Below are 27466 nucleotides of genomic sequence, written 5' to 3' on the forward strand. Positions count from 1 at the left end.
GAGCCACAGCATAAAACAGTCAACAACTTGGTGAATTGATGCTGGTTAGTACAGAGAAATTCACCGTGGTGCTGGGTTGGGGTCAAGGCACATTAGTGGGGCATAATAGCTTTATTTTGCACCAGATCTCTTTCATAAAGACAACCGTTTCCAAAATATTCTTCAGCACAATAGCAGAAAGAAATTACCAGAAGTTAAAAATGTAAAAAAGAGGTACAGGAGCAACTGATTGTTAGTTCCAATTTTCTGCTGCAAAACTGCTGGCGATTGGTATAATGCTCTTAATAGCCTCTAGTGTTTTTATTCATTTATGGGATGTGGGCGTCGCTGGCAAGGCCAGCGTTTATTGCCCACCCCTAATTGCCCTCGAGAAGGTGGTGAGCCACCTTCGTGAACCGCTGCAGTCCATGTGGTGAAGGTATTCCCACAGAGCTGTTAGGGAGGGAGTTCCAGGATTTTGACCCAGCGACGATGAAGGATCGGCGATATACTTCCAAGTCAGGATGGTGTGTGACTTGGAGGTGGTGGTGTTCCCATGCGCCTGCTGCCCTTGTCCTTCCAGGTGGAAGAGGTCGCGGGTTTGGGAGCTGTTGCCAAAGAAGCCTTGGCGAATTGCTGCAGTGCATCTTGTAGCTGAAGATGGTTGGGCCTAGGACACTGCCCTGAGGAACTCCTGCCACGATGTACTGAGGCTGTGATGATTGACCTTCAATCACCACAACCATCTTCCTTTGTGCTAAGTATGACTCCAGCCAGTGAAGAGTTTCCCCCCCCGATTCCCATTGACTTCAGTTTTACTAGGGCTCCTTGATGCCACACTCAGTCAAATGCTGCCTCTCTCACATTTCCTCTGCAATTCAGCTCCTTTGACCATGTTTGGACCAAGGCTGTAATGAGGTCAGGAGCCGATTGGTCTTGGCGGAACCCAGACTGGGCATCAGTGAGCAAGTGCCGCTTGATAGCACTGTCGATGACACCTTCCATCACTTTGCTGATGATTGAGTGTAGACTGATGGGACGGTAATTGGCCGGGTTGGATTTGTCCTGCTTTTTGTAGACAGAACATACCTGGGCAGTTTTCCACATTGTCGGGATAGATGCCAGTGTTGTAGCTGTACTGGAACAGCTTGGCTAGAGGCGCGGCTAGTTCTGGAGCACAAGTCTTCAGCACGATAGCCGGGATGTTGTCAGGGCCCATAGCCTTTGCTGTATCCAGTGCACTCAGCCGTTTCTTGATATCACGTGGAGTGAATCGAATTGGCTGAAGACTGGCTTCTGTGTTGGTGGGGACCTCAGGAGGAGGCAGATATGGATCATCCACTCGGCACTGCTGGTTGCAAACGCTTCAGCCTTGTCATTTGCACTCACGTGCTGGGCTCCACCATCATTGAGGATGGGGATATTCATGGAGTTTCCGCCTCCCATTAGTTGTTTTATGGGTCATCACCTTTCACAACTGGATGTGGCAGGACTGCAGAGCTTTCATCTGATCCATTGATTGTGGGATCGCTTAGCTCTGTCTATAGCATGCTGCTTCCGCTTTTTAGCTTGCATGTAGATCTGTGTTGCAGCTTCCCCAGGTTGGCACCTCATTTTTAGGTACGCCTGGTGCTGCTCCTGGCATGCTCTTTTACACTCCTTATTGAATCAGGGTTGGTCCCCTGGCTTGATGGTACTGGTAGAGTGAGGGATATGCCGGGCCATGAGGCTACAGATTGTGGTGGAATACAATTCTACTGCTACTGATGGCCCACAACGCCTCATGGATGCCCAGTTTTGAGCTGCTAGATCTGTTCTGAATCTATCCCATTTAACACGGTGGTAGAGCCACACAACACGATGGAGGGTATCGTCAGTGTGAAGTCTGGATTTTGTCCCCACAATGACTGTGCGGTAGTCACTGCTACCAATACTGTCATGGACAGATGCATCTGCGACAGGTAGATTGGTGAGAACGAGGTCAAGTAGGTTTTTCCCCTCGTGTTGGTTCTCTCACCACCTGTCGCAGGTCCAGACTGGCAGTTATGTCCTTCAGGACTCTGCCAGCTCGGTCAGTAGTAGTGCTACCGAGCCACTCTTGGTGCTGGACATTGAAGTCCCCCACCCAGAGTACATTCTGTGCCCTTGCTACTCTCAGTGCTTCTTCCAAGTGGTGTTCAACTTGGAGGAGAACTGATTACCACCTACCGCCCTCCTCAGCTGATGAATCAGCAGGAGGATTCCTTGCCCATGCTTGACCTGAAGCCATAAGACTTCATGGGGTCTGGACTCCCAGGGCCACTCCTTCCCGACTGTATACCACTGTGCCGACACCCCTGGTGGGTCTGTCCAGCTGGTGGGACAGGACATACCCAGGGATGGTGATGGAGGAGTTAGGGACATTGGCTGAAAGGTATGATTCTGTGAGTATGACTAGTGTGAACAGTAGCATAGTGGTTACGTTACTGGACAAGTAATCCACCATGGCAGCTGGGGAATTTAAATTCTGTTAATTAAAATCTGTTAATTCCACTAAAAAGCTAGCATCAGTAATAGTGACCACGAATCTACCGGATTGTCATAAAAACCCATCTGGTTCACTAATGCCATTTAGGGAAGGAAATCTGCTGTCCTTACCTGATCTGGCCTACATGTGATTCCACATCCATAGCAATGAATTACTTTTAACTGCCCTCTGAAATGGCCTAGCAAGCCACTCAGTTGTACTAAACCGCTACAACAAAGTCACTGTGGGACTACCTTCATCACACCGACTGCAGCAGCTCTAGGGCAATTACAGAAGGGCAATAAATGATCCCCTGCCAGTGACGCCCACGTCCTGTAAATGAACTTAAAAAATAGCAATATGGATTTTCCACTCATTAAAGTGGTATTTTGTTCTCCCCCACAAAAACAGCAAATAGAAGCTCAGGAAAATGCCATTTTCAGATCATTCATCTAAGCAAGAAAAAAAAATCTTTTAATTAGATGTTATAAAGTATATTATCACTTCACTCATCCTGGAAACTTGCACTTACAGTCAGCTCAGGAGATGGCATTTAGAATTCCTGAACTTAATCCCATTCTAAATTTGATGGTCACAAGTCTACAGTATAATTGTGGCCTTGCAATTCCAATGTGGATATAAAAATGTTTAGAAAGTTGGGTTAAACTTGATGGGCTAGTGCATAAATCCAAGTCAATACACACCAGGAAGTTGCCGGTCCATCCGGAGTTATCTGATTTCATCCGTGGCAATGAGTGTTAAAACTGTGCTCAAGTTTGGAGAAGGGATATGAAAAATCAGCCAAGGTTCCTGCTCCTCGTGCTATTGGAAATTGGCACATGTGGTAAATCTGGTTCAGCTGTAATTCTCCTCCATGGTAAAAGCCTGATATTCACCATCTAGGCTTATACATGAAGAATGGTCATGGTCTAAATATTGGAAGGCTGACAGCACTTGTGAAACTGAACTCCAGCAAAGTACCTTCAGGATAGATGGGGAGGAAATTGACGAGGAAGGAGAAAAATGAAAGATGTGAAGTTAAAAAAAAATACAAACCTTCTAAGCACTCCTTCTTATTATCTAGTCTCTCGTATGCCTTCGCGCGGCGGTATAGTGCCTTTATGTACTTAGGGTTGAGTTCGACGGCCTTCGTGCAGTCCTGAGCAACCTCTTTCCATTTTTGCTGCAATACAAATTTGTTACATGAGCAAAGTGAATGTGATTTAAAAAAAATCTTTCAACAGAGTAGAATGCAGTGTCAAAGCATTCAAACGAATGCAATAGCCGTTAGTTTGTCAGACTGTATGTGAGTTTTCATCTATAGTAAGGTGGCGTGGAAAATTCATCTTCCATGGGAGAGGGGATAAAGAACGGCACTACAATTTTGATCACAGACACTTGACGTACAAGGGGAGATTATAGTGTGGACTTTCAACAAATCAAATCCCATTGTCCACCCAAGATGCAGCATTCCATTCACGACTACTCAAGCTATGGCAATAGCAGTGTAATGTCAGTGAGGCAGCAGTGCTACCAATGGCTGTCATAGGAAATGCATGGTGCCATTCTTTCTGGCTGCAAGCAGGCCACGGGCTATATGAACCTTCTCCAGCAAAAACTCAAACGTCACAGCAGTGCATGCATAATTTTGTGCTTATGCAGCTATTTGTTTTTTGCATTGGTGCTGCGGAACCTCACGGCATAATTTAGAACTAGATAGTCGTAGGGAGGGGGCAGGAGAAGTAAGAGAAAATACTGAAATCTTATTCCATTCTATTTGTACACAATTTTCAACAATGCAACATTCACAAATAAATGCATAGTTTAATCGCGTGCATTTATTTTACCTTTAAATATAATTTCAAGCTTAATATGTAAATGCTATTTTTCTAATATACATAATATATATATTATTCGCATAAGATGTAATGTGAAACTTCATCAGATGCTTCACATGAACTATGTAATTCTTGCAGATATGTTGATAGTGGAGAGACCAACACTACAATTAACCCACTGACACTTTATTAGACAAACCAAAACACATTGGCCCAGAAATTCGGGTCTCCACGGGCGAGTACGCACGGGGTACTCACCCGTAAGCCCAATGGAAGTGCCGGTTTCCTGCATGCACTGCGCATGCGCAGGAAACCGGCACTTCCGTTCCCCTGAAAGAAGGGGTTCAGAGGTCGAACGCGTGCGCAGGAGAGGCTGCGCGTGCGCATCGAGCTTAATTTTTTTTTTTTGCAGGTTTTCCCAGGAGGGTAAGTTTCCAGAAGTTACACTTTAAAAAAGCAGTCACAAGGCCTGCTTTTTACAAGGTAAGTGGTGAATTAATTAAAATTAAAACATTTTTTCCACAGGTTTATTATTTTTAAATACTTTAAAGAAAGGTAAGTTTATTTTTAGCCCCATTAGAAAATAAAATTATTTTTTTCAAAAATTTAAATTATTGTTTAAAATAGTTATTTCATGTAATTTATAGTTTATTTAAAAATTGTGATTTTTTTTATTTATTTGACGATTTAGTGATGTTTTGGGGCTTATAGTATTTATAAGTTTGACAGGAACTTATGAATGAAGCATTCCCTGCTACCATTGGCTCTCCATGGCCCACGTGATCCCAGGGGACGCATTGAACAAACTGCGTCCCTGGGATACGCAAGCACTGCACGCCGGCAGTTGGAGGAGGCCCAGGATCGCAATTCCACACGGCCCACAGCTCAACGGCCGGCGCGCTAGGTAAGTGCAGGTCGGGGGCTTGCACCCGCAGGAAGCCCCCGACCCGAATTTCTGGGCCATTGAAACAGCAGAGTTGCATATGGGTTCAAACCTTCATATGATTGGATTAACTTTTATAGGAAGTACAGGAAACTTTGTGATATCCGGCACCGACGGGACTGAGCTGTTGCCAATCTATCAAAACTGCCGGACATACCAGTGTTAATGTTGAAGCATACGGAGGTTTTCATCTCCGTATCTGACAACAAACACTGTTGCTTAGCAACAGCTTCTAAACAGTCGGCCCGTACCTTGGAAGCGTCTCTGTAGCTTAGCAACAGCTTCAGAGAGACTTTCCAGAGCCTGACTGTTGAAAAAAAAAGCCACGAGAAGAAAAAAAACCTACAAAATGGCTCCCGATTTCTGCTGGTAGAGCGAGGTTTCCGGACATACAACCTCCGGATAAACCAAAGTCTCCTGTATATACCCAAAGTACAGGCTACATATGCAAATCTTGAAAGCACAATTCTTGCCCCAGAATTGTAGCCATCACTAATGCGCAGTGCCAAAAGCCAACATAAAAATATTACTGTAAACGACAGCTACAATGTGAAGATGCAAGTGGGTCAAGCAATCCCCCCTTTGGTTAGAATGCAAACTTCTAAATGATTTGATTAACCCCCACCCTCAACAACAATAACTTGCATTTATATAATGCCTTTAACATGACCCTTAACTTTCTAGCTGAGGGCTAAGAGAATTCAGTATCTCTCATTCCCACACCCCACCTAGAATGAAGAGCTGAGTGAACAGTGCAATTGCACTGGCTGTTTAAAACTCTACTCATGTCAGATAAAGGAATTTTCAAAATCACAAATCACACGGCATCTACTAACTGCAATGACAGTTGTTAAATGGTTAGGAGGATTGAGAGTTGAGAGTTAATGGCGTTTGGATTAATTGTTAAATGTCCTTGAATGATTGATCCGAGATGCTCAATACAGAATGGCAAAATCAGGCAACGATTCCAAGGAAACGAAGCCCCATTTGTCAAAGCTCATGCTGCAATATGCACTATATATTTGATGCGAAGTATAGTTTTTTCATACTCAACCGTTGTGTAAATTATAAAGATTCTGTCACTGCGGAGAACAGTGAGTTGGAGCATATTTAATTTCCATTAAAATCTACAGTAGGTTTGTGGCATATTATAACATTTATATCAACAGGAGATGGAGAAGAGAGGTAAAAACTTACACATAACTGTACTATAATGGCAAAAAAGTACACATTGCAATAGCACCATGAAGAATTTTCTCCAGTTCAGTATTTAAATTTGGCCAGAAATACCATCATTTTTATTTTATAATGGTTATGACATCCTACGATAAACCCTTGAATAAAATATTTAGTCCAGGAGCACCCAAGTCTCCGTGGGCCACATAGGTAACATACCACAGAACCTAAGGGGCCACGTGTAAAAGTTAACTCCAAGTTCAGGTTAATGTGCATCGATCTCAAATTGCTCATACCAATAGATCCGGGTGTCCTGATTTAGGACTTACCCACCAAAGAAGTACAGCGTTAAGCAAAGCACCTTCCAAACATCCAGGCTCACAAAATTCACACGACAAACCCCCAAGTAAGAAATACAAATAAAAATAGGACTCAGTTGCCTGGGCTTTGACAACCGGATTGCCAGGGTTTGGGGACCACAAGTTGGACATCCCTGACTTAGGAAATATTTTTCCATTCCAAATGTTTTAACATTAATAAGTTTGGTAAGCCAACTTGTAGAATTCTGCCTATGTCGCAACAGAACCTCAATTGGACTTTTTTTCTGGTTTAATTATTTTTTTTGAACTCTTCTTCCCTAATACACAACGAATGATATGGTGCTTGGATGCAGCTGCCTCGGCTATACTGGTCATTTATAACTCCAGCTTAACATTCCATTGTCACATTAGTTACACCATCCTTGTATGTGACATTTAGTTAGTCTCATGGTTATTGTTAAAGTACAAGAAGTATTACATACCAGCTGTTCAAATGCTGCAGCCCGGTTCTGGTAAAATGTTGAAAGGTCCTGTTTCTGGGTCAGTGGACACAGGCTAATTGCTTCAGTGTAACATTGAATAGCTTGTTCAAATTTGCCAGCTTTAAAATACTTGTTTCCTTTATTTTTTGCAGCTTGGGCCCGGTCTAACAAGCTCTAAGGAAGGAAAATGATATTTATAATGGATTACAACATTTCAACCCCCCCCAAGACCTAGCACACAGTAAAAGAAGTTTCAGAAACCAGATTAATGAACTGTTCCTTCTTTTACCATTGGCAACAATTTCTGCTTTCATTTTTCTCTCTGAAAAATGATCAGTCTCTTACTTTTTTCCTTTCCCCCACCCCCTTATCCCTCCTGTCAAAAGGAAGTGGATTCTGTTGGCTCCACAGATGCCAGTGCCTCTGTGGCACCTTGTTCAAGTGCCCACTTTTCCTGCTACTTCAGCATTGTAGCAGAAACCAAAGAACTCAGTAATCTGGGAAAACTGAACCTGCATCCACCAAGTGTTTGTACATCGTACAGTGGCGCTTCAACACAGCATGCCACCTAATACAAATATAAACAAGTTTGCTACTACAGTATTTAGATAATCTGTTAATAAAGTACAGAACTGATCATTTCATATGACTATTGAAACTATTTGGAGAAACCTAAAATTTTCTATTTTATGAATTTTGTGTACTCAACTACTAGAAATGCTTAAAACCGTACTCACGCGTTGGGACAGGAATTACTGGCCCATTAAAAATATACAGGAGAAGCAAAGATTAGAAAGGCTACAAAGAGTAAGAAGAATGGCAAGGAACAAATGGAAATTATAAAGGATTTTATAAACAAACGGTAAAAGAGTTAAATAAAGGGAAACTGCCATGGAAAATGAAGGCATGGTGGATAACACTGAGTACTTTGCCATGGTTTTCATAAGACTGTGGTCGTGGGAATGGAAGGGTACAAGGAGGCAGCGGAGCAATTAAATAGGATTTAGGATATAGAAACATAGAAACAGAGATAGGAACAGGAGTAGGCCATTCGGCCCTTCGAGCCTGCTCCGCCATTCAATGAGATCATGGCTGATCTTCGTCTGAGATCTTAGCTGATCTTACCAGTTCAGTACCCCGTCCCCGCCTTTTCTCCGTAACCCTTAATCCCCTTAGCCTTCAGAAATATATCCAATTCTCTCTTGAAAATATTTATTGAATTAGCCTTCACAGCCCTCTGTGGCAGGGAATTCCACAGGCTCACCACTCTTTGAGTGAAGAAATTCTTCCTCATCTCTGTTTTAAATGATTTGCCCGCTATTTTTAGACTGTGGCCCCTGGTTCTGTGCTCCCCTGCCATTGGAAACATTCTCTCTGAATTCAGCCTGTCCAGGCCTGCCATAATTTTATATGTTTCGATGAGATCCCCTCTCAATCTTCTAAACTCCAGTGAGTACAAGCCCAAACTATTCAATCTCTCCTCGTAGGTCATTCCCGCCATTCCAGGTATCAGCCTGGTGAATCGCCGCTGCACTCTTTCCATGGCAAGAACATCCTTCCGCAGATGGGGCGACCAAAACTGTACACAATACTCCAGATGCGGTCTCACCAGCACCTTGTACAGCTGTATATCAAGGATGAAAGATTTTAGTTGTGAAAAACTAAGGTTATTTTCACTAGAACAGAAAGGTTAAGAAATCTGATAAACATCCTCACCTTCCACACAAATAACCAGATCAGATCCCACAATCGACAACACAGCCCCACAGCTAAGCACGTCTTTCCCTCTTGCAGAGGAACTGTTCCATCTGGGACATCTTTACCTCCAACTGCCCTTCCTCTGCACCTTTGCTCAAAACCACAGGAGATGCAACACTTGCCCATCAACCCCTTCCCACACTACTGTCCAGTGCCCCAAATACTATTTCCATGTGAAACAAATTACATATACAGTAATTTCTCTAATCTAATATACTGTATTTACTGCTCACAGTGCTGTGTCCTATAAATTGGGCAAAACAAAAGCACAGAGACACCACTTTCCTGGAAGCCTCATTTCTATCCGCAAGCATGACCCCAAGCTCATTGCAGCTTGCCACTTTAACTACCCTTCCCATTCTCATTGTTACCTCCTACGTTGTTCCAAACAGGTCCAACACAAGATTTAGGAACAGTATCTGTTTCAACTAGGCACTCTGTAGCCCCCCGGTCTGTATAAAACCTCAGATTTTAGCTATATCTTTTTTCTTTATAGTAGGAAATGCTAGTGACATGGGTGCTCAGGAAAGGAAAGGCAGGTTCATGTTTGGGGCATGTATTTTAACAAAGTGCTAGCAGGGAAACTGTTGTGAATTTTTTCTCTTTTTGGGACTTTGCAGGATCACTGTTTACCCAGTGTTTTCTGTTCTAATTTCAGACTTATTGCATTTGTAAAGTACCCCCTACCATTTCTCACCTTTTCGTTTGTGTGGACTTCTTCCATACCTTTTCACCTTCAACCTATAAATGTCTCCTTTGTGATTGGAGTATCTGTTGATTTGCATTTCTCCCCTTTTTAACTTCACCAAAATGTTTATCTCCCAAAATATTCATCTGTCTCTTCTCTTTACAGTTGCTGAAGCACTTAGGCATTCAAATCCCTTCATAATTTTTGATCAGATAAATAAGGGAAATCTATTTAGGAATATAACAGGAGTATGCCATTCAGCCCCTCCTGCCTATTTTGTCATTCAATGAGATCATGGCTGATCCAGTTGGTGAGTTAGTAACTGGAGAACTAAAATATAAGATTACCACCTAAACAAAATGCAATGCTAGCTTATTATTTTTAGGACAGCCATACCCTACCAGAATCTGTGATGGAAGCAGAATCCATTACAGCTTTCAAAAAGCAAATGGATCAATATTTAAAAGAGAACAATTTAATGGGATATGGGGAAAGGGGAGAATTTCTTCACTTTGACAATCAGAGCACTGGGCAGAAATCAACAACTCATCGAATGTCATCACAGACTATGCTATAATCTGGGGAAACAGGGTTGAGAGCCGATAGCTTTAATTGAAGAACTGTAGCCAGCTCAATGATATAATGTCTATGATTCTCTGCCTCACACCGTGCCTGCATTACCTGCCCACTCAGTCTCTGCCGGTCACCCTTGCCCACCCAGCCTCTGCCGGTCACCCTTGCCCACCCAGCCTCTGCCCGTCGCCTCCCTCCTCCAATACGCCTCTCCCAGTTTGGAGCCACACCCCTTGTTGCAGCTACTCTCTGTTCCTGCCAGCCACTCTCTGTTCTTGCCTCTAGCCCGGCCTGCCCAGGTTTTACTCTGTCTGTCCCTCTCCCCCAGCGCTCCATACCAGGCCGTCCACCTCGTTCTCCCCGCTGGCGTCCTCCTTCGGCACGGGGCTGGAGCTGCCTTCCGGTGCTTTCCTCTCGCTCCGCTTCGACAGCGTCCGCTTATTCCAGAGGTAGACGGCCCCGGCCCCCAGCAGGAGCGGGGCGCCGATGGCGAGCGCCAGCTGCCAGCGGGACAGGCCAGAGCCGGCCTGCGCGTCCACGGGCTTCGAGGCCGCCATCACCGCGCTGGCCGTCAGAGGGAGAAGCAGGGGTCAAGGGGAAAGGCACGCGCTGGCAAACACTTCCGGAGCGCCGCCATCCTCCTCCAATCACAGCGCCGACTCCCGGAGGAGGTGTGGCTGCAGCGCCACCGCGCGGCGCGGAGGACCAAACCACAGAAAACGTTTCGCTTTCCTCAATATCTCCACCACTTTCCCTCTTAATACTGCCAGCCCTCAGAATTTTCATTATTTCCATTTTTTTCTTCTCGAGTTTCCTTCCTGCTGACTTATATGGATTTACCAAATCTGCATGTACCGGTTTTCAACTAAGGCACCCCACCCCACCCTGCCACCATATCGGATTTCTGCATTTATTGATCTAATAGCACAGAATTCATATATGGCAGTCATCGGTGTTTCATCCTGACGGTCAGCATGTTAGCATATGCTGTCAAAAAATCAGCACCAGACCCGCTTTTGCCTCCCCACTTTCGTTCCTCTTGAATCCAGTGGTGAATGCAGTACATTACCCTCCTCAGTTTGTCACCATCCTCCGCCTGCTTCACGACGACATGCAAGCCGTGATCCTGACCAATGGTTCCACCACAGACCCAATTCATGTACGGACCGGGGTCAAGCAAGGCTGTGTCATCGTACCAACGCTCGTCTCGATCTTCCTTGCGGCAATGCTCCATCTCACCCTCAGTAAGCTCCCTGCTGGAGTGGAGCTAATTTACAGAACAAATGGAGAAACTGTTCAACATCCGCCGCCTCCAGTCCAGATCCAAGGTCGTCCCTTCCTCTGTCGTCAAATTACAGTATGCAGACGACGCTTGCGTCTGCGCACACTCGGAGGTCGAATTCCAAACCATCGTTAACACCTTCACCAAAGCGTACGAGAGCATAGGCCTTACACTAAACATCCATATGACAAAGGTCCTCTACCAACCTGCCCCCGCCACATAGTACTGCCCCCGATTATCAAAATCCATGACAAGGCCTTGGACAATGTTGACCACTTTCCATACCTCGGGAGCCTACTGTCAACAAGGGCAGACGTCAATGATGAAGTCCAACACTGCCTTCAGCATGCCAGTGCAGCCTTCAGTCACCTGAGGAAGAGAGTGTTTGAAGACCAGGACCTCAAACCCGGCACCAAGCTCATGGTCTACCGAGCAGTAGTAATACCCGCCCTCCTGTATGCCTCAGAGATATGGACCATGTACAGCAGGCACTTCAAAGCACTGGAGAGGTACCACCAACGCTGCCTCCGCAAGGACCTGCAAATCCATTGGCAGGATAGGCGCACCAACGTCGGTGTTCTCGCTCAGGCCAACATCCCCAGCATCGAAGCTCTGACCACGCTCGATCAGCTCCGATGGACGGGTCACATCGTCCGCATGCCCGATATGAGACTCCCAAAACAAGCGCTCTACTCGGAGCTCCGACATGGCAAGAGAGCCCCAGGTGGGCAGAGGAAACGCTTCAAGGACACCCTCAAAGCCTCCTTGAAAAAGTGCAACATCCCCACCGACACCTGAGAATCCCTGGCCCAAGACCACACAAAGTGGAGGAGAAGCATCGGGAAGGCGCCGAATACCTCGAGTCTCTTCGCTGGAAGCAAGCGGAAGCCTAGCGCAAACAGCGGAAGGAGCGCACGTCAACCCAAGCACCCGCCCCTTCAACCACCGTCTGCCCCAGCTGTGACAGAGACTGTAGGTCCCGCATTGGACTCATCGGTCACCTGAGAACTCATTTTTAATGTGGAAGCAAGTCATCTTCGGTTCCAAGGGACTGCCTAAGAAGAAGAGAGCTAATGGTATAGTGTAGGTGAAATAGCAACAACAACAACTTGCATTTATATAGCACCTTTAAACAGAGCAAAATGTCTAAAGGCCATTCATCAGACAGAAACTGACACCGAGCCAAAGAAGGAGATACTAGGATTGAATAAAAGCTGATCAAACTGGTTGCCTTTTTTTATTTGTTCCTGGGATGTGGGCGTCGCTGGCAAGGCCAGCATTTATTGCCCATCCCTAGTTGCCCTTGAGAAGGTGGTGGTGAGCCACCTTCTTGAACCACTGCAGTCCTTGTGGTGAAGGAGGAAGTTCCAGGATTTTGACCCAGCAACGATGAAGGAACGGCAATATATTTCCAAGTCAGGATGGTGTGTAACTTGGAGGGGTACTTGCAGGTGATGGTGCTCCCGTGCACCTGCTGCCCTTGTTGTTCTAGGTGGTAGAGGACACGGGTTTGGGAGGTGCTGCTGAAGAAGACTTGGCGAGTTGCTGCAGTGCATCTTGTAGATGCTACACACTGCAGTCCCGTGGTGGAGGGAGTGAATGTTTAAGGTAGTGGATGGGGTGCCAATCAAGTGGGCTGCTTTGTCCTGGATGGTGTTGAACTTCTTGAGTGTTGTTGGAGCTGCACTCATCCAGGCAAGTGGAGAGTCTTCCATCACACTCCTGACTTGTGCCTTGTAGATAGTGGAAAGACTTTGGGGAGTCAGGAGGTGAGACACCTGCCGCAGAATACCCAGCCTCTGACCCACTCTTGTAGACACAGTATTTAGTTTCTGGTCAATTAGATCTTGATGGTGGGGGAGTCGGCGATGGTAATGCCGTTGAATGTTAAGGGATGGTGGTTAGACTCTCGCTTGTTTGGAGATAGTCATTGCTTGGCACTTGTGTGGTGCAAATGTGACTTGCCACTTATCAGCCCAAGCCTGAATGTCGTCCAGATCTTGCTACATGAGGGCATGAACTGCTTCATTATCTGAGGAGTTGCAAATGGAACTGAACACTGTGCAGTCATCAGCGAACATCCACATTTCTGACCTTATGATGGAATGAAATTCATTGATGAAGCAGCTGAAGATGGTTGGGCCTAGGACACTGCTCTGAGGAACTCTGGCAGTGATGTCCTGGGGCTGAGATGATTGACCTCCAACAACCACAACCATCTTCCTTTGTGTTAGGTATGACTTCAGCCAGTGGAGAATTTCCCCCCGATTCCCATTGACTCCAGTTTTACTAGGGCTCCTTGATGCCACACTCAGTCAAATGCTGCCTTGATGTCAAGGGCAGTCATGTTCAACTCACCTCTGGAATTCAGCTCTTATGTCCATGCTTGAACCAAGGCTGTAATGAGGTCTGGGACCGAGTGGTCCTGGCAGAACCCTAACTGAGTATCAGTGAGCAGGTTATTGGTGAGTAAGTACTGCTTGATAGCACTGTCGACGACACCTTCCCTCACTTTGCTGATGATTGAAAGTAGACTGATAGGGCAGTAATTGACCAGATTGGACTTGTCCTGCTTTTTGTGGACAGGACCTACCTGGGCAGTTTTCCACATTGTTGGGTAGATGCCAGTGTTGTAGCTGGAACAGCTTGGCTAGAGGCACGGCTAGTTCTGGAGCACAGGTCTTCAGCACGACAGCCAGGATGTTGCCGGGGCCCGTAGCCTTTGCTGTATCCAGTGCGCTCAGTCATTTCTTGATATCATGTGGAGTGAATCGAATTGGCTGAAGACTGGCTTCTGTGATGGTGGGGACCTCAGGAGGAGGCATTCTGGCTGAAGATGGTTGCAAACGCTTCAGCCTTGTCTTTTGCACTTGCGTGCTGGGCTCCACCATCATTGAGGATGGGGATATTCATGGAGCCTCCTCCTCCCGTTAGTTGTTTAATTGTCCACCACCATTTATGACTGGATGTGGCAGGACTGCAGTGATTTGATCTGATCCGTTGGTTGTGGGATCGTTTAGCTCTGTCTATAGCATGCTGCTTCTGCTGTTTAGCATGCATGTAGTCCTGTGTTGCAGCTTCCTCAGGTTGGCATCTCATTTTTAGGTACACCTGGTGCTGCTCCTGTAATGCTGTTCTGCACTCCTCATTGAACCAGGATTGGTCCCCTGGCTTGATGGTAATGGTAGAGTGAGGGATATGCAGGGCCGTGAGGTTACAGATTGTGGTGGAATACAATTCTGCTGCTGCTGATGGCCCACAACGCCTCATGGATGCCCAGTTTTGAGCTGCTAGATCTGTTCTGAATCTATCCCATTTAGCACGGTGGTAGTGCCACACAACACGATGGAGGGTGTCCTCAGTGTGAAGACGGGACTTTGTTTCCACAAGGACTGTGCGGTGGTCACTGCTACCAATGCTGTCATGGACAGATGCATCTGCGACAGGTAGATTGGTGAGGACAGGTTCAAGTAGGTTTTTTCCCTCGTGTTGGTTCTCTCACCACTTGCCGCAGGCCCAGTCTGGCAGCTATGTCCTTCAGGACTCGGCCAGCTCAGTCAGTAGTGGTGCGACCAAGCCACTCTTGGTGATGGACATTGAAGTCCCCCACCCAGAGTACATTCTGTGCCCTTGCTACCCTCAGTGCTTCATCCAAGTGGTGTTCATCATGGAGGAGTACTGATTCATCAGCTGAGGGAGGGCGGTAGGTGGTAATAAGCCAGAGGTTTCCTTGCCCATGCTTGACCTGAAGCCATGAGACTTTATATGGGGTCTGGAGTCAATGTTGAGGACTCCCACGGTCACTCCCTCCCAACTGCATACCACTGTGCCGCCACCTCTGGTGGGTCTGTCCTGCCGGTGGGACAGGACATACCGAGGGATGGTGATGGAGGAGTTCGGGACATTGGCTGAAAGGTATGATTCTGTGAGTATGATTCTGTCAGGCTGTTACTTGACTAGTCTGTGGGACAGCTCTCCCAATTTTGTCACAAGCCCCCAGATGTTCGTGAGGAGGACTTTGCAGGGTCGACTGGGCTGGGTGTGCTGTTGTCGTGTCCGAAGCCGGTGCCTAGGTCGATGCCGGGTGGTCCGTCCGGTTTTATTCTTATTGTTTCTCATAGCGGTTTTGTACAACTGAGTGGCTTGCTAGGCCATTTCAGAGGGCTGTTAAGAGTCAACCACATTGCTGTGGGTCTCGAGTGTGAAGTATAGGAGGCCGGCCAGGAAAGCATTGAAATAATTGAGTCTGGAGGTAACATAAGCTTGAATGTGGGTTCCAGCAACAGATGGGCTGAGGCAGGGGCGGGGGACAAGCAATGTTACGGAGGTGGAAGTAGGCAGTCTCTATGATGGTGGGGATATGGGGTCAGAAGCTAACACTCAAGTGAAAAGGAGTTCCCAACTAATTAAGAGATCTGTGAAACCCACAGATTGCCCAAATTTCCTGCCCCGAGCCATTAGCATGGCTTGAATGCACCCTCGCCTGGCAGGGCATTGCGTTGAGAACCAGGCCGTCTGTTGCTGCAAGATCCTGCAAAGGGAACAACTTACCTATTGGGCTTCCCTCAGAGCTCCACTATCAGCACGTGTATGCTTGAACACTCCAACAACGACCTTGCAGGAAAATGAGGTGCGAGGGAGTCCCAGGTGCAGGTCCAGTGCTTCACATGCAGAAAATTGCGGGGCAGCATATTGGGGCAGAGAACTGGTGTAATGGGTCTCTATTCCCTTTTCCTCTTTATTGCAACAGGGAACTGAACATTTCGAGGAAAATTGGCCCTAATACCTGGTAATTTAGCTTTTCCCAAAGGTTAAACAGAAAATCTTGTTGCAGTAATGGCTTTCTGGAATCTCATGGTCTCCTTGCCATTGGATAGTGAAAGAATAAACACTCTTTCAGATTGTGTGACTTAGGCTGTAGGTTGTAAATCAAATTTATTAAAGTCAACAAAGGAGTGGTGATTTGGAGGCGAACTTAATGGAGGAGGTGGATTGGAGTCGGGTTGCCTGGTGGGCGGCTTCCAGTCCCGCTGCCGGTTTCAGCCGCTCCCCAATATAGATTTTCAGTTAAGTGGGCTCATTAATCCCGCCGTGCGCGCTACCCGGCCCAATGAGTGGGAGCGGGTCTGCTGCTCGCCTCTGCTGACGTCACTCATTCAGTTGTTTTTAAAGGGCTCCATGTAGCCCGAGCTTCTCATTTCCTTTCTGCTGCTCTGGGAATCGTCCAGCTCATTATGACTGCTGCAAGGGCAAAGGCCTCTCCAAGGCTTGCTGAAGACTTTCCAAGCTCTTGTGGAGGGAGTGAGAGGGTGCAGGGACATTCTGTACCCTTGCGATGGCCGGAGGAAGCCTCCTCAGCAAACAAAAGCAGCCTGGCTGCGAATTGCTGAGGAGGTCAGCGCTAGGTCAGTTTGTTCACGCACATGGGTCCAGTGCCAAAAATGCTTCAATGATCTTCTGCGCTCATCCAAAGTGAGTATCACATCACACTTTACTTCAATCTGCTTTCCTTCACTTCTCATCACCAGCACTCTGCATTGTCAGCCTGCTCCTCCTCATCCCACCTTACCCTTACTTCCCTTGCACCCTTACCTATCCCTCTCTCTGTACTGAATCACTCCACCATTCTACTATGCACCCCTCACACTCGCTCTCACTGTTATACAATGACAACAACTAACAACGCACAGGGAGGCTCCTTCCTCTTGGCACCTCACTCCATCTTGGCCTCCCTCTAAGCTTCTATGTTATGGATTCTTCACTCACTCCATCAATCTCGATGAAACGCAACTTGTGTCCCTCCTTGCAGGAAAAGATAGCCCACAATAAGAGGGAGAGAGCGAAGACAGGAGGAGGCCCACCATCCTTGGCGATATTGACAAGTGCTGAGGAGGCTGTTCATGAGATCGTGGGAGTTGGCGAGGAGCTGGAAGTGGGGGACGGAGAGACGGGCGCATTAGATGAAGCTGGTGACAGAATAGATTTTAAACCCTCTCATTAACATTTCATGATTGACTGAAATGGCAAATGATGTTCATAGAGATTGACTTTGGATCATCTGCACAATAGGATGTGTCCTAAATATCAGGTGTCTAACTCATGCCTTTACTCTCCCACAGGGCCATCGAGTGCCCCTCCCCACGATCCAGGAGGAAGAGCCAGACATCTCCTCAGAGGAGCCAGCAGCCTCTGAGGGAGCAGCGTCACCAGAACTCAGCGCACCCAGCACCAGCGCAGAGATGCACACCTCGGTGGGTCCCTCGCCACATAGAGTAGTGTTGTCATCTAGTGTATCACAGCTCACAAGTGAGCATCAGCAGATGGTGGAGACAGCCACAGCAGTGGAGAGTCCTCGTCGGAGGTCGCAGGACGCTCCTAGCTCTGCTCAGCTGCATGCAGATGCTGTGCCTCTGGGGCCATCCAAAGAGAGAGCGGTGCTGGAGCATCAGGAACAAGTGCAGGAGTCTCTGACAGGGTTTGCATCCACGGTAACTGCGAGTGTGGAGAGAATGGAGGAGTCCATCTCAAATATGAGGCAATGGCGCATGAACGTGCCGCCATGGAGAGGGTGGCAGCCTCCTTGGAGGACATAACTCGCCAGACTCAACAGAGCATGGTGACTCTTCTAAGTAGATGGTCTGCTATGGAGGATAGATGGGCATCTATTGAGGAGAGACACTAAAGGAACATGGATGTCCCCGTTATGAGGACTGTCAGTACAGAGATGGGTCCTCATGGCCCCACTGATGTTCAGCAAGGTGCTCTCCAGCCACTTGCTAGCAGTAAAGTGCGGGTGACCCATGAGAGGGATGTTGGTGGCCGACAACAAGGAAGTGTGGGCTCCTCACCAAGCGCTCACACGACCATGCCACTGCGGAGCCCTTGGTCAGAGCCCCAGATTTGGCACCCAACCGAGTTGGCCGTCTCCGCCCCTGCACAGCCGCAGGAAGAGCAGACTGTTGCGGAGCCCTCCCAGGCTCCCAAACCCAGAGGACGCCTGCCAAAGATGTCTAAGCAGGCGCAGCATCAAAGTGAGCAAGGTGCCTCTACATCTGCTGAAGCCACAGGGGAAGCACCACGTAGAACACGTGTAAGAGGAAGTTAACACTCAAATAGTCACAAGGGTAATCACTTGGGTGTTTTATTGTGTGAAAAAGTACTGCTTGTCATCCAGATTGTGATTGCATTAAACAAAAGTGATGGCAAAGATTTGAAGTGTTGGCCTATGTGTGCTGAGAAATGGAAGTTGCACAGTGAGTGCTCAGGGCTACTTGCATTTGTAATGATGATGGTGAGAGTGATAGGAAAGCACCTTTTTTGGACAGGTGATGTATGGCGTGTTAAGAAACTCGTCCTGACATTCATCTCCATCTGCCAGCCACCTGTGGAAGGAGCCCGAAGCTTACACGAATCTGGCATGGATGAGTGCATCCCTTGCCTGATGGCCAGCAATGTGGTCGCGTGCTGCAGGATTGGCACATCCGGCCCTGCAAGGCATGGCTCCTCGTCCTCCTCGTCTTCCTCCTCGTCCTCCTCCTCTTCTTCCGAGGAGGCTGTGCGCTGAGCCACTTGTTCCTCAGGCTGCTGTGCGATGATTCTGGACACCCTGGTTGGTGCACACTGCAGGGCTCCACCAGATTCGTCGAGGCATCGGAATCACATTTTGAGCAAGCTGATGGTTTGCTCTATGATGCTTCTGGTCAAAATGTGGCTCACATTGTACCGTTCCTCAGCCTCGTTTGATGGCCTCCTCATCGGTGTCATGAGCCACTTTTTCAGGGGATAGCCCTTGTCGCCAAGTAGCCGTCTGGAAAGTTGGGTTGGTGGATTGAAGAGCTGAGGCACAGTAGACTGCTGCAGGATGAAGGGGTCATGGCAACTGCCAGGGTACTTTGCGCAAACATGCATGATGACTTTCCTGTGGTTACACACCATCTGGATGTTAAAGGAGTGGAATCCCCTGCGGTTGATAAATACAGCTGGGTTGTGATGGGGTGCCCTAATGGCCATATGTGTGCAGTCTACGACGCCCTGCACCCTTGAGAAGCCTGCCATATTTACAAAGCCAATCACATGCGCGGTTACACTTGTTTCATCCGTGGAGAAGTGGATGTAATTGTGCGACTTTGCAAAGAGGGTATCGGTAACCTGCGTGATGCAGGTGTGTGCTGCCGACTGGGAGATGCCGCTGATGTCTGCAGCTGATCCCTGGAAGGAGCCTGAAGCAAAGAAGTTTAGTGCGGTGGAGACTTTGACAGCCACGGGTAAGTGGTGTCCACCTGCTCCTCTGGGCTCCAGGTGTTGGTGCAGCATTTCGCAGATGTCAGCGACTACCTCTTGCGAAAGTCTCAGTCTCCTTTGGCGCGGCTGTTCACTCATGTTGAGGAAGCTCATCCTCTGCCTGTAAACCCTGTGTTGAGGGTATCTCCTGCGGCGAGGTGCAGCCCTGCGCTGATGCCCTCTGCACCCTGTGCAGCATCAGGTGGCTGAGGAGAAGGTTGGCGCTCCTGGTGTTGGTGCTGCTGCTGTGCCTGGTTGTGCTGCTGCCGCGGCTGCTCTTCCTCTGAATCTGACGACCAGGATGAGAGGATATAAATGGTTCCCATTCCACTGGTGTATATACCTCAGTCGAGGAATAGAGGTTGTTTACGCTCAGCCAAAGTGGCCAGAGGGTTTTCCAAGGAGGTCACACTGCAGATGGATTTCAGCTTGAACACTCACAAGATCAGTAGAGCTGCAAAATGTGTCCCAAAACCTCAAAGCATTAAGTTCTGGCATCTGAAACTCAGACATGTTGCAGGAGCGCTTTTAAGCTGTTCGAGCAGCTGCCAACAATCCAGGTCCTTGCTAAACCCGGCACAATGCAGCTGGCGTGTTTGTCTGACACTGAGCAGCACGCAGAAAAAGCTGCAAAATCACAACAGGCAGTTAAAATAAGATTAGCAAGGCAGTTAACAAGCTGTTAACTGCCTTAAGTGCCCCTCCTGCCATTTTGTGTCGGGTCAGATCGGGAGCATTGGGATCATTACAGAATAATAGACAAAAAGAAATGACACTTGAAGATTACTGACATCAAACTGCTGTAATAGTGTCATAGAAAATGCCGCTTACATCACTGGGTGCATCACATTTGCTGCTTATGTGTACATGAGCTACCTCATGGCACCGCACATGTACCCCCTAAATTTTTTTGGGTGCGCGGTCCCTTTAACAGGCTGTGCGGCCCATTCAAATTTTCGCGCATGCGCAACATCTCCCATTCAAAAGTCAGTAAGTGGCCTGCGCGGGACCTCCAGACAGCTGCACGGCCTCGCAGCCACGCAGTTTAGCGGTAATGTTGGCTACCGCATAAGGACAAAAGATTAGAGCCGGCCTGGACGATGTTTGCTTGGTTCATTATTGAGAAACCTTGGATAGCTAGGAAAGTTTACATTTTGTAATGATTTTTGGCCAGACAACGCTGACAAGCAGACACGACCTGGGAAATTCTGATGGTTGACATGTACGGCCAAGGATCCTGTTACTCAAGATGAAGGAAAACCTTGGCTGTTGAAAAAGGAGAACTAAAGTCCAGAAAATGGAGAAAGGACAAGGACGCCCAGAAAGGGAAGGGGAAAAACCATCAGAGAAAGGTGAGGGACGAGAGGAAACGGGAAGCAAAATAACTGAAATTTTGCAAATTGGAGTAAGAACACGAAACAGCATCAATTGGGGGGGAAGAGGTCAGGGGAGGGGCTCAAATGGGGCTGGAATAGTGAATGTTCTACATATCCTACAAAAAAAAGGTATAACTGTGACCCAGAAACAAAAACAAAAGTACTGGAAACACTCAGCGGGTCAGTCACCAACTGGGAAGAGAGCAGTCAGGTGTAACCCTTCAACAGAACAGCAAAAAAAATATAGATAAACAGCATTTAAAAAGAAACAGATCAAAGGGAAAGGAAAGGAGGAAAACACACATGCACGAGAGGAAGTAGAATATCTTGCAAATTGCTTAAAAGGAAAATAGATGGCTGAAGTGATAATAACTTAAGATGATATAAGGAAGAAGAATAAAAGAAATTAAAGACATTTAAGAGGCACAGACATGTGCTTAGCTGAGGCAGTGTAGGGGCAGGGGCAAGGCAGGTTTGAAATGGAAACAGGAAAAGCTGGCAAAGTGGAACAGAATCCAGTAGCTTCATGATAAAAAAAAAAAAAAATAGGCCGACACCAAGAGTGTAGACTGCATGGTGTTCCGACAACAATGACAACATTGTATTTATAGAGTGCCTTTAATGCAATAAAATGTCCCAAGGCGCTTCACAGGAGTGTTATTAAACAAAATTTGACACCAAGCCATATAAGGAGATAACAGGGCAACTGACCAAAAACTTGGTCAAAGACAAAGAGCTCAATTTTCTCAGCCCTGAGGAGGCGGGCATGGAGGTGGGACTGCCGGTAAAGTAGCAGAAAGTGGGGGCGGATGGCAAACCCGCCCCCATCCTGCCTCTGCCCTTTTGCCAGGAGGCGGGAAGATGTGCTGCTTCGGGTCCCATCTCCTGGAGGCGGGAAAGGGATTAAATCCTTTTAACTGCCTGTTAACAGGTAGTTAACAGGCAGAAAAAAGGATTAGTCCCATTTTACCTTTTTAGGTGAAGGCTTCCTGACCTCGGAGAACCCTGCCGGGTTGGAGGAGTCGAGTAGGAGGTCTGCAGGGGTCGGAGGGGCCTGAAAGTAAAATGTAGAGGTGAGTGATGGGTGCAATTGTGGAGTGGTAAGTATGGAAAGTGAGTAAGTGTTAAAAAATGTTCACTTACCTTGATTTCTGCCTACAGCCTTCATCCGCTTTGGATCAGGAGTCCTGACATCTTCCTTGTTGATTTCACAGACTGGCTGTTGGCTACTCCGAACCAACAGTCATCTGAAACTTACAAAGTTGAAAGGTTTGATGAGTCCTGAACACAAGGCCTCATCAAACTACAGAGAATGTCAGTGTTTGACAGCTTCACAGAGCTGTCAAATGCTGACATTTCTTCTTTCAAGAAGTCTTGACAGATAGCCCGTCAGACTTTGACTTGCTCTGTCAGTAACTTCCCCCTAATTGGCCTGCTGAGCCAAATCCCACTGATTGGCCAGAAGCTGATGGAGGCGGGACATAGACCTGACAAGCAGCAGTCCCGCCTCCAACTCGTCTCCATTCACAAAATCCAGCCCAGAGGGTCCCTATCCAAGCACCGACCCATCTTCCCGGCCCCAAATCCCAGGAACACTGACACACCCATTCCACATTGCCAGCATCTCTTGCCATAAAGAAACTGGGAGCTAAAGTTAAGGTCTGAAGTTATTAAAGTGAATATTAATACCTGGGGCCTGCAAATTGTTTAATAGAAAGATTAAGATGTTGTTCCTTAAACTTGTGTTGAGCTTCATTGGAACAGTGGAGAAGGCCAAAGTCAGAGAGGTCAGAGTGGGAGTATACACAGAATTGAAGTGGCAAATGACAGGGAGCTCGGGGCTGCACTTGCAGGAGGTGTTCAACAAAATGGTTATCTAATCTGTGTTTTGTTTCCCCATTGTCGAGGTAGACAGTGAATAGAGTATACTAGGTTGGAGAAAGTACATGTGAATTGCTATCTCTCATGGAAGGAGGTGTGGGAGGATGAATAGTCAGGTCCTGTGCTTGCATGGGAAGGTGCTAAGGGAAAGACAGCAGGTGGTAGAAGAGTGAACAAGAACGTTGCGGAGGAAACAGTCCTTTTGGAAAGCAGAGAGGAGGGAAAGAACAAGTAATAGTAAATAGCAAAATATGTTAACGCCATCAATTTGTGTGTAAACATTTTCCAATACAACTTTGTGCAATGCCTCAGCAATAAATATTTTAATGTTAAGAATGTTAATACTTAATACGATTTGGCTCCAAATGCTGACCATTATTTTCCCGTATAAAATTGTCATTTTAATGATCAGGTGAAAACATAGCTGAAAATATATCTCTAACATAAATTTTTAAAATCCATTTGATTTTAGCCCAGTGAGTGTGCGCTAGATTTTATAGGATAGAGAGATACATATGTGGATGGCAATAATTAACTGTTCCAGCTGATTTTCTTTGCCAGTTTCCCCACCTTTTTTCCTCTTCTACTCCCCCAAAAATATTCGTTTCTGCTAGACAGCTCTACAGGCATCTTCCAGTACCTTTCCCATGTGGCCATTCATGTGTGAGCCTAAACATTGAGTGTTGACAGGCTATTCCACTGTGGTGGCATCACACACAAGCCCCATCCTGGCCTGCCCTGAAGTCCACATACATGCACAAGTGTCACTAGATAACTATCAGGGGTTGGAAAACTTGCATGATTCTCCCCACCCTTGTTCAGAAGCCCTTATAGTGTCCTTACTTGCACCCTGGCTGAGAGCTGCTAACTCAGAACAGGGCAAGGATTGAACCTTGGACTTTCCTAGCCTGTATGGCTCAGTTACTTACTGAATAAGTTTGCTGAGCCATTGGGAAGCATACCCTACTTGATTAAAATTCACTTACAACAAAGCAAACACTCTTCTATGGGGATTCAAAGCATCCTTAGGCTGCAATGCATTAAATGGGTGATTCCACAATCCAATGCCCCAGTGATGAGCAGCACTCACGGGGAGTTATAGAATCATAGACATTTACGGCACAGAAGGAGGCCATCGTGTCTGTGCCGGCTGAAAAAGAGCTATCCAGCCTAATCCCACTTTCCAGCTCTTGGTCTGTAGTCCTGTGGTTACGGCACTTCAGGTGCCTATCCAAGTACTTTTTAAATGCAATGAGGGTTTCTGCCTCTACCACCCTTTCAGGCAGTGTGTTCCAGACCCCCACCACCCTCTGGGGGAGAAAAGTTCTCCTCAACGCCCCTCTAATCCTTCTACCAATTACTTTAAATCTATGCCCCCTGGTTATCGACCCCTCTGCTAAGGGAAATAGGCCCTTCCTATTCACTCTATCTCAGCCCCTCATAATTTTAAACACCTCAATTAAGTCTCCCCTCAGCCTCCTCTGTTTCAAAGCAAACAACCCCAGCCTATCCAATCTTTCCTCATAGCTAAAATTCATCTTGGAAAATCAATGGTTGGAAAATCACAAGCAGCATGCCTCTGATTTCCTGAGATAGCCCTTCTGAGAGTGCTGCATTCCATTGGGAATGCCACATCACAGAACCACCTGTATAATATCATGTCACTAGAAATGAACAGCCTTTGTTTTACCATTATTGCACCTTAACCCCATTTTCAGACATGCATTCCTTATTAAACCAATACTTATTTTATAAGAAATGGACTTCTGAGAATGAGGTTAAGGTGGAATTTCAGTGTAACTTTTAGTGTCACGTTTTGGGATTTTTGGTAATTTTTTCACAAAGAATTTTGGCAATTAAGTTATGTTCAAGAGTTGTGTTTTGAAACAAAGTGAATTTGCAACAGGTTTTAATGAAAGCCAGAGGCTGCAAGCATTGAAGATGTGTATTATAGACAGATGGGCCAGATTGTGGAACATCGCCGCTGTATCGAACTGATACAATAAGGGTCAATTGTCTCATCCTAGGCCCATTAGCCAGGTTGGCCCTCTTTCATTTTGAGGTATCTGAGAGGTGATCTTAGAGGTATATAGATAATTAATGGACAGGAAAAGGTGTATCTGCAATATTTCTTTAAAATAAAAGTGAGAATAGGATAAGGGGATACAGGTTCAAACTTGTAAAAAGTAAAAGAAGAGGGGCAGAATGGATGGAAAGGGGAAAAATGGATAGCAGTGAAAGAGGGGAATGTGGATAGCAGTGAAAGAGAGAGGGAAAGGGAATGAAGAGGAGAGCAAAGAGGGAAATCAATAGCAAGGAAGGTGGAGATAAATGGATAGCAATAGAGGGAAAGAGCAATAGATGATGATGAAAGAGAGAGGGAAAGGGATAGAAGCTGGGATTGCTGATTTGGGGTGGGGGGGAGGGAGGAAGGAGAGTGCTGGATTTAACAGAGTAAGTGGAGAAGGAGAGCACCAGCATGAAATGGGAGAGTGAGAGAAGAGCATCAGCTGGAACAAGGGATAATAGAATAATACCATCTTAACTAGCTTAGAGAGGGCGAAGACTTCAAAAAAAATTCTTTAATTTTGCACAGAGCAAAATATACCCCTTATTTTTGTTTGATGCTGCAAATGACTCAACTATATACCTGACAGTTTGATAATATAGGGCTCCTAAATGAGGAAATCTACATATTATAAGGGGTTAATTTCAGGTGTTTGCTGGGTAAAAGTTTTCAGACTTGACACCGGTCAAGAGTCGATGTGTAACTAGAGCTATTGCATGTACTTGGATTACAGCCAAGAACAGATGTCTGCCCACCTAATGAGAATGTAGAAGTGAAACAATGGGTTCATTTGAAGTACCCAGTGACCTGACAACTTGCGATCGTAAGCAAACCTAGCCTCCCAATACATGATTAAGATTAAAGAGGACCTCCGGTTACACGATTCATGCCCTGTTATAGATTAACGGTTGACTTATGTGTCCAGGATCCTTCTGTCAATGTCATTAATACCTGATGATTAATCTAAAATGTATCCTGATAGAGGAACAAAGGAATGTCAATTAAACTTGTTTGTTACACTGTATAAATATGGAACGCTTACGCTGTATCATTGGAATAGTAGCCTCACCCCTTGAGTAGAGGTGCTGATTCCCCTTGCAAGAGAAATAAAAGGCCTGTCCGTCTGACGAATCCAAGAGTGTATTGAGTCATTACCCAGAGCTAAGAAGTAAGGCACTTCTTCAACATAGAGAAATAAATTATTTTGTGTCATACAATGATAAAGAACTCCTTTAACAAGAAAAAAGCTTTAAAAGGGTCAGCCACCAGAATTAAGTTGTCTCAAAGCCTCTCATTTTCTCACTTTAGCCACTTATCAACTGCTATGCCACTCTCTGCTCGTCAATATGTCTAGTCTATTTCCCTAAACAATGGCCCATTAACAAATTAGAAATCATACCTCTGAGGCATATGCTGAGGACAACACTGCATCGCTATTGACAGTTAAATGAAGCTCAGTGTGAAAAGTGTAAAATGTGTATTGCATTTTTTTTCCAATCACCCTTTAGGCCATGTGACATAGGCCTCTCACTAATGGAAAGATGAAAAGCCCCTACTTTAAATAGATTACAATGGATTTGCTTATAAAGACACTGTCAAGAGTGACAGTGTATTTCTGGGTCAGCGTACATTGGGACCACTTGAAAGGTATAAGATTATCCAGTATTCGACCTGGTGTTTGTTGGGAGCAATTGGTTTGTTTCTATTTGCATTGGACGAAGCTGTACTGCCAAACCATACATGGAGGAAGAAGAAGAAGAAGAAGAAGATGAGGATATTGCATTTGCCAAATGGATGAGCAGCTTTTGGGGCCACGACTGGATGGATGAAGGAGAGGAACATGCAAGCCCGTCACAGGTGGCAGTTAAAAGCCCTGTCCAAAAGGAGTGCCTCTTTACCTTGCCCGGTGAGATGTCGGAGAAAGCTAACTTCTACTATTTGAGTAAAAAATATGAATGAAACAGCTTTGTAACATTGAATCTGAAATGAATAATATCCACATAAATGATTTAATGGATAAAAATACCTGTGCAAAAATCATCTAATAATGACTGTAACTGTTAAATACCCAAGTGATTTGAGCATAAAATTGGTCTGGTTTTATATTCACTAGAAATTAATATTAATGTCAATGGTGATTTGTTTGTGCTAGAGCCCTACTTTGCTATTTCATCTGACACAGTAATAGATTGATTAGTGCCACTGTTAATATTTCAGTTTGCATGTACTTTAAAAATGCAGAGGTGCTTTCACTGCCATTTTTTGACCTCAGTAATGGGGAGGAAATTCAACTCTCAATTCCGATAAGGCAAGGGC

General features: G+C 46.2%; 1 protein-coding gene across 1 annotated transcript in view; it reads right to left on the minus strand.

The window, feature by feature from the left end:
- Nucleotides 1–10852, minus strand: part of tomm70 (translocase of outer mitochondrial membrane 70) — a 29220-nt gene extending 18368 nt beyond the window's left edge. The window contains exons 1-3 of the mRNA XM_086007014.1: nt 10602–10852; nt 7245–7418; nt 3542–3668 (exon numbers count right to left, since the gene is read on the minus strand). Coding sequence (XP_085863140.1) covers nt 3542–3668; nt 7245–7418; nt 10602–10820 — 520 coding nt within the window. The 5' untranslated portion in view covers nt 10821–10852. The remainder of the gene's footprint in view (nt 1–3541; nt 3669–7244; nt 7419–10601) is intronic.
- Between the last annotated feature and the right edge of the window lie 16614 nt (nt 10853–27466).

Source organism: Somniosus microcephalus, chromosome 14, assembly GCF_052327205.1.
Source record: "Somniosus microcephalus isolate GS21.2 chromosome 14, FLI_Smic_1.0, whole genome shotgun sequence".
Taxonomy (NCBI): Eukaryota; Metazoa; Chordata; class Chondrichthyes; order Squaliformes; family Somniosidae; genus Somniosus; species Somniosus microcephalus.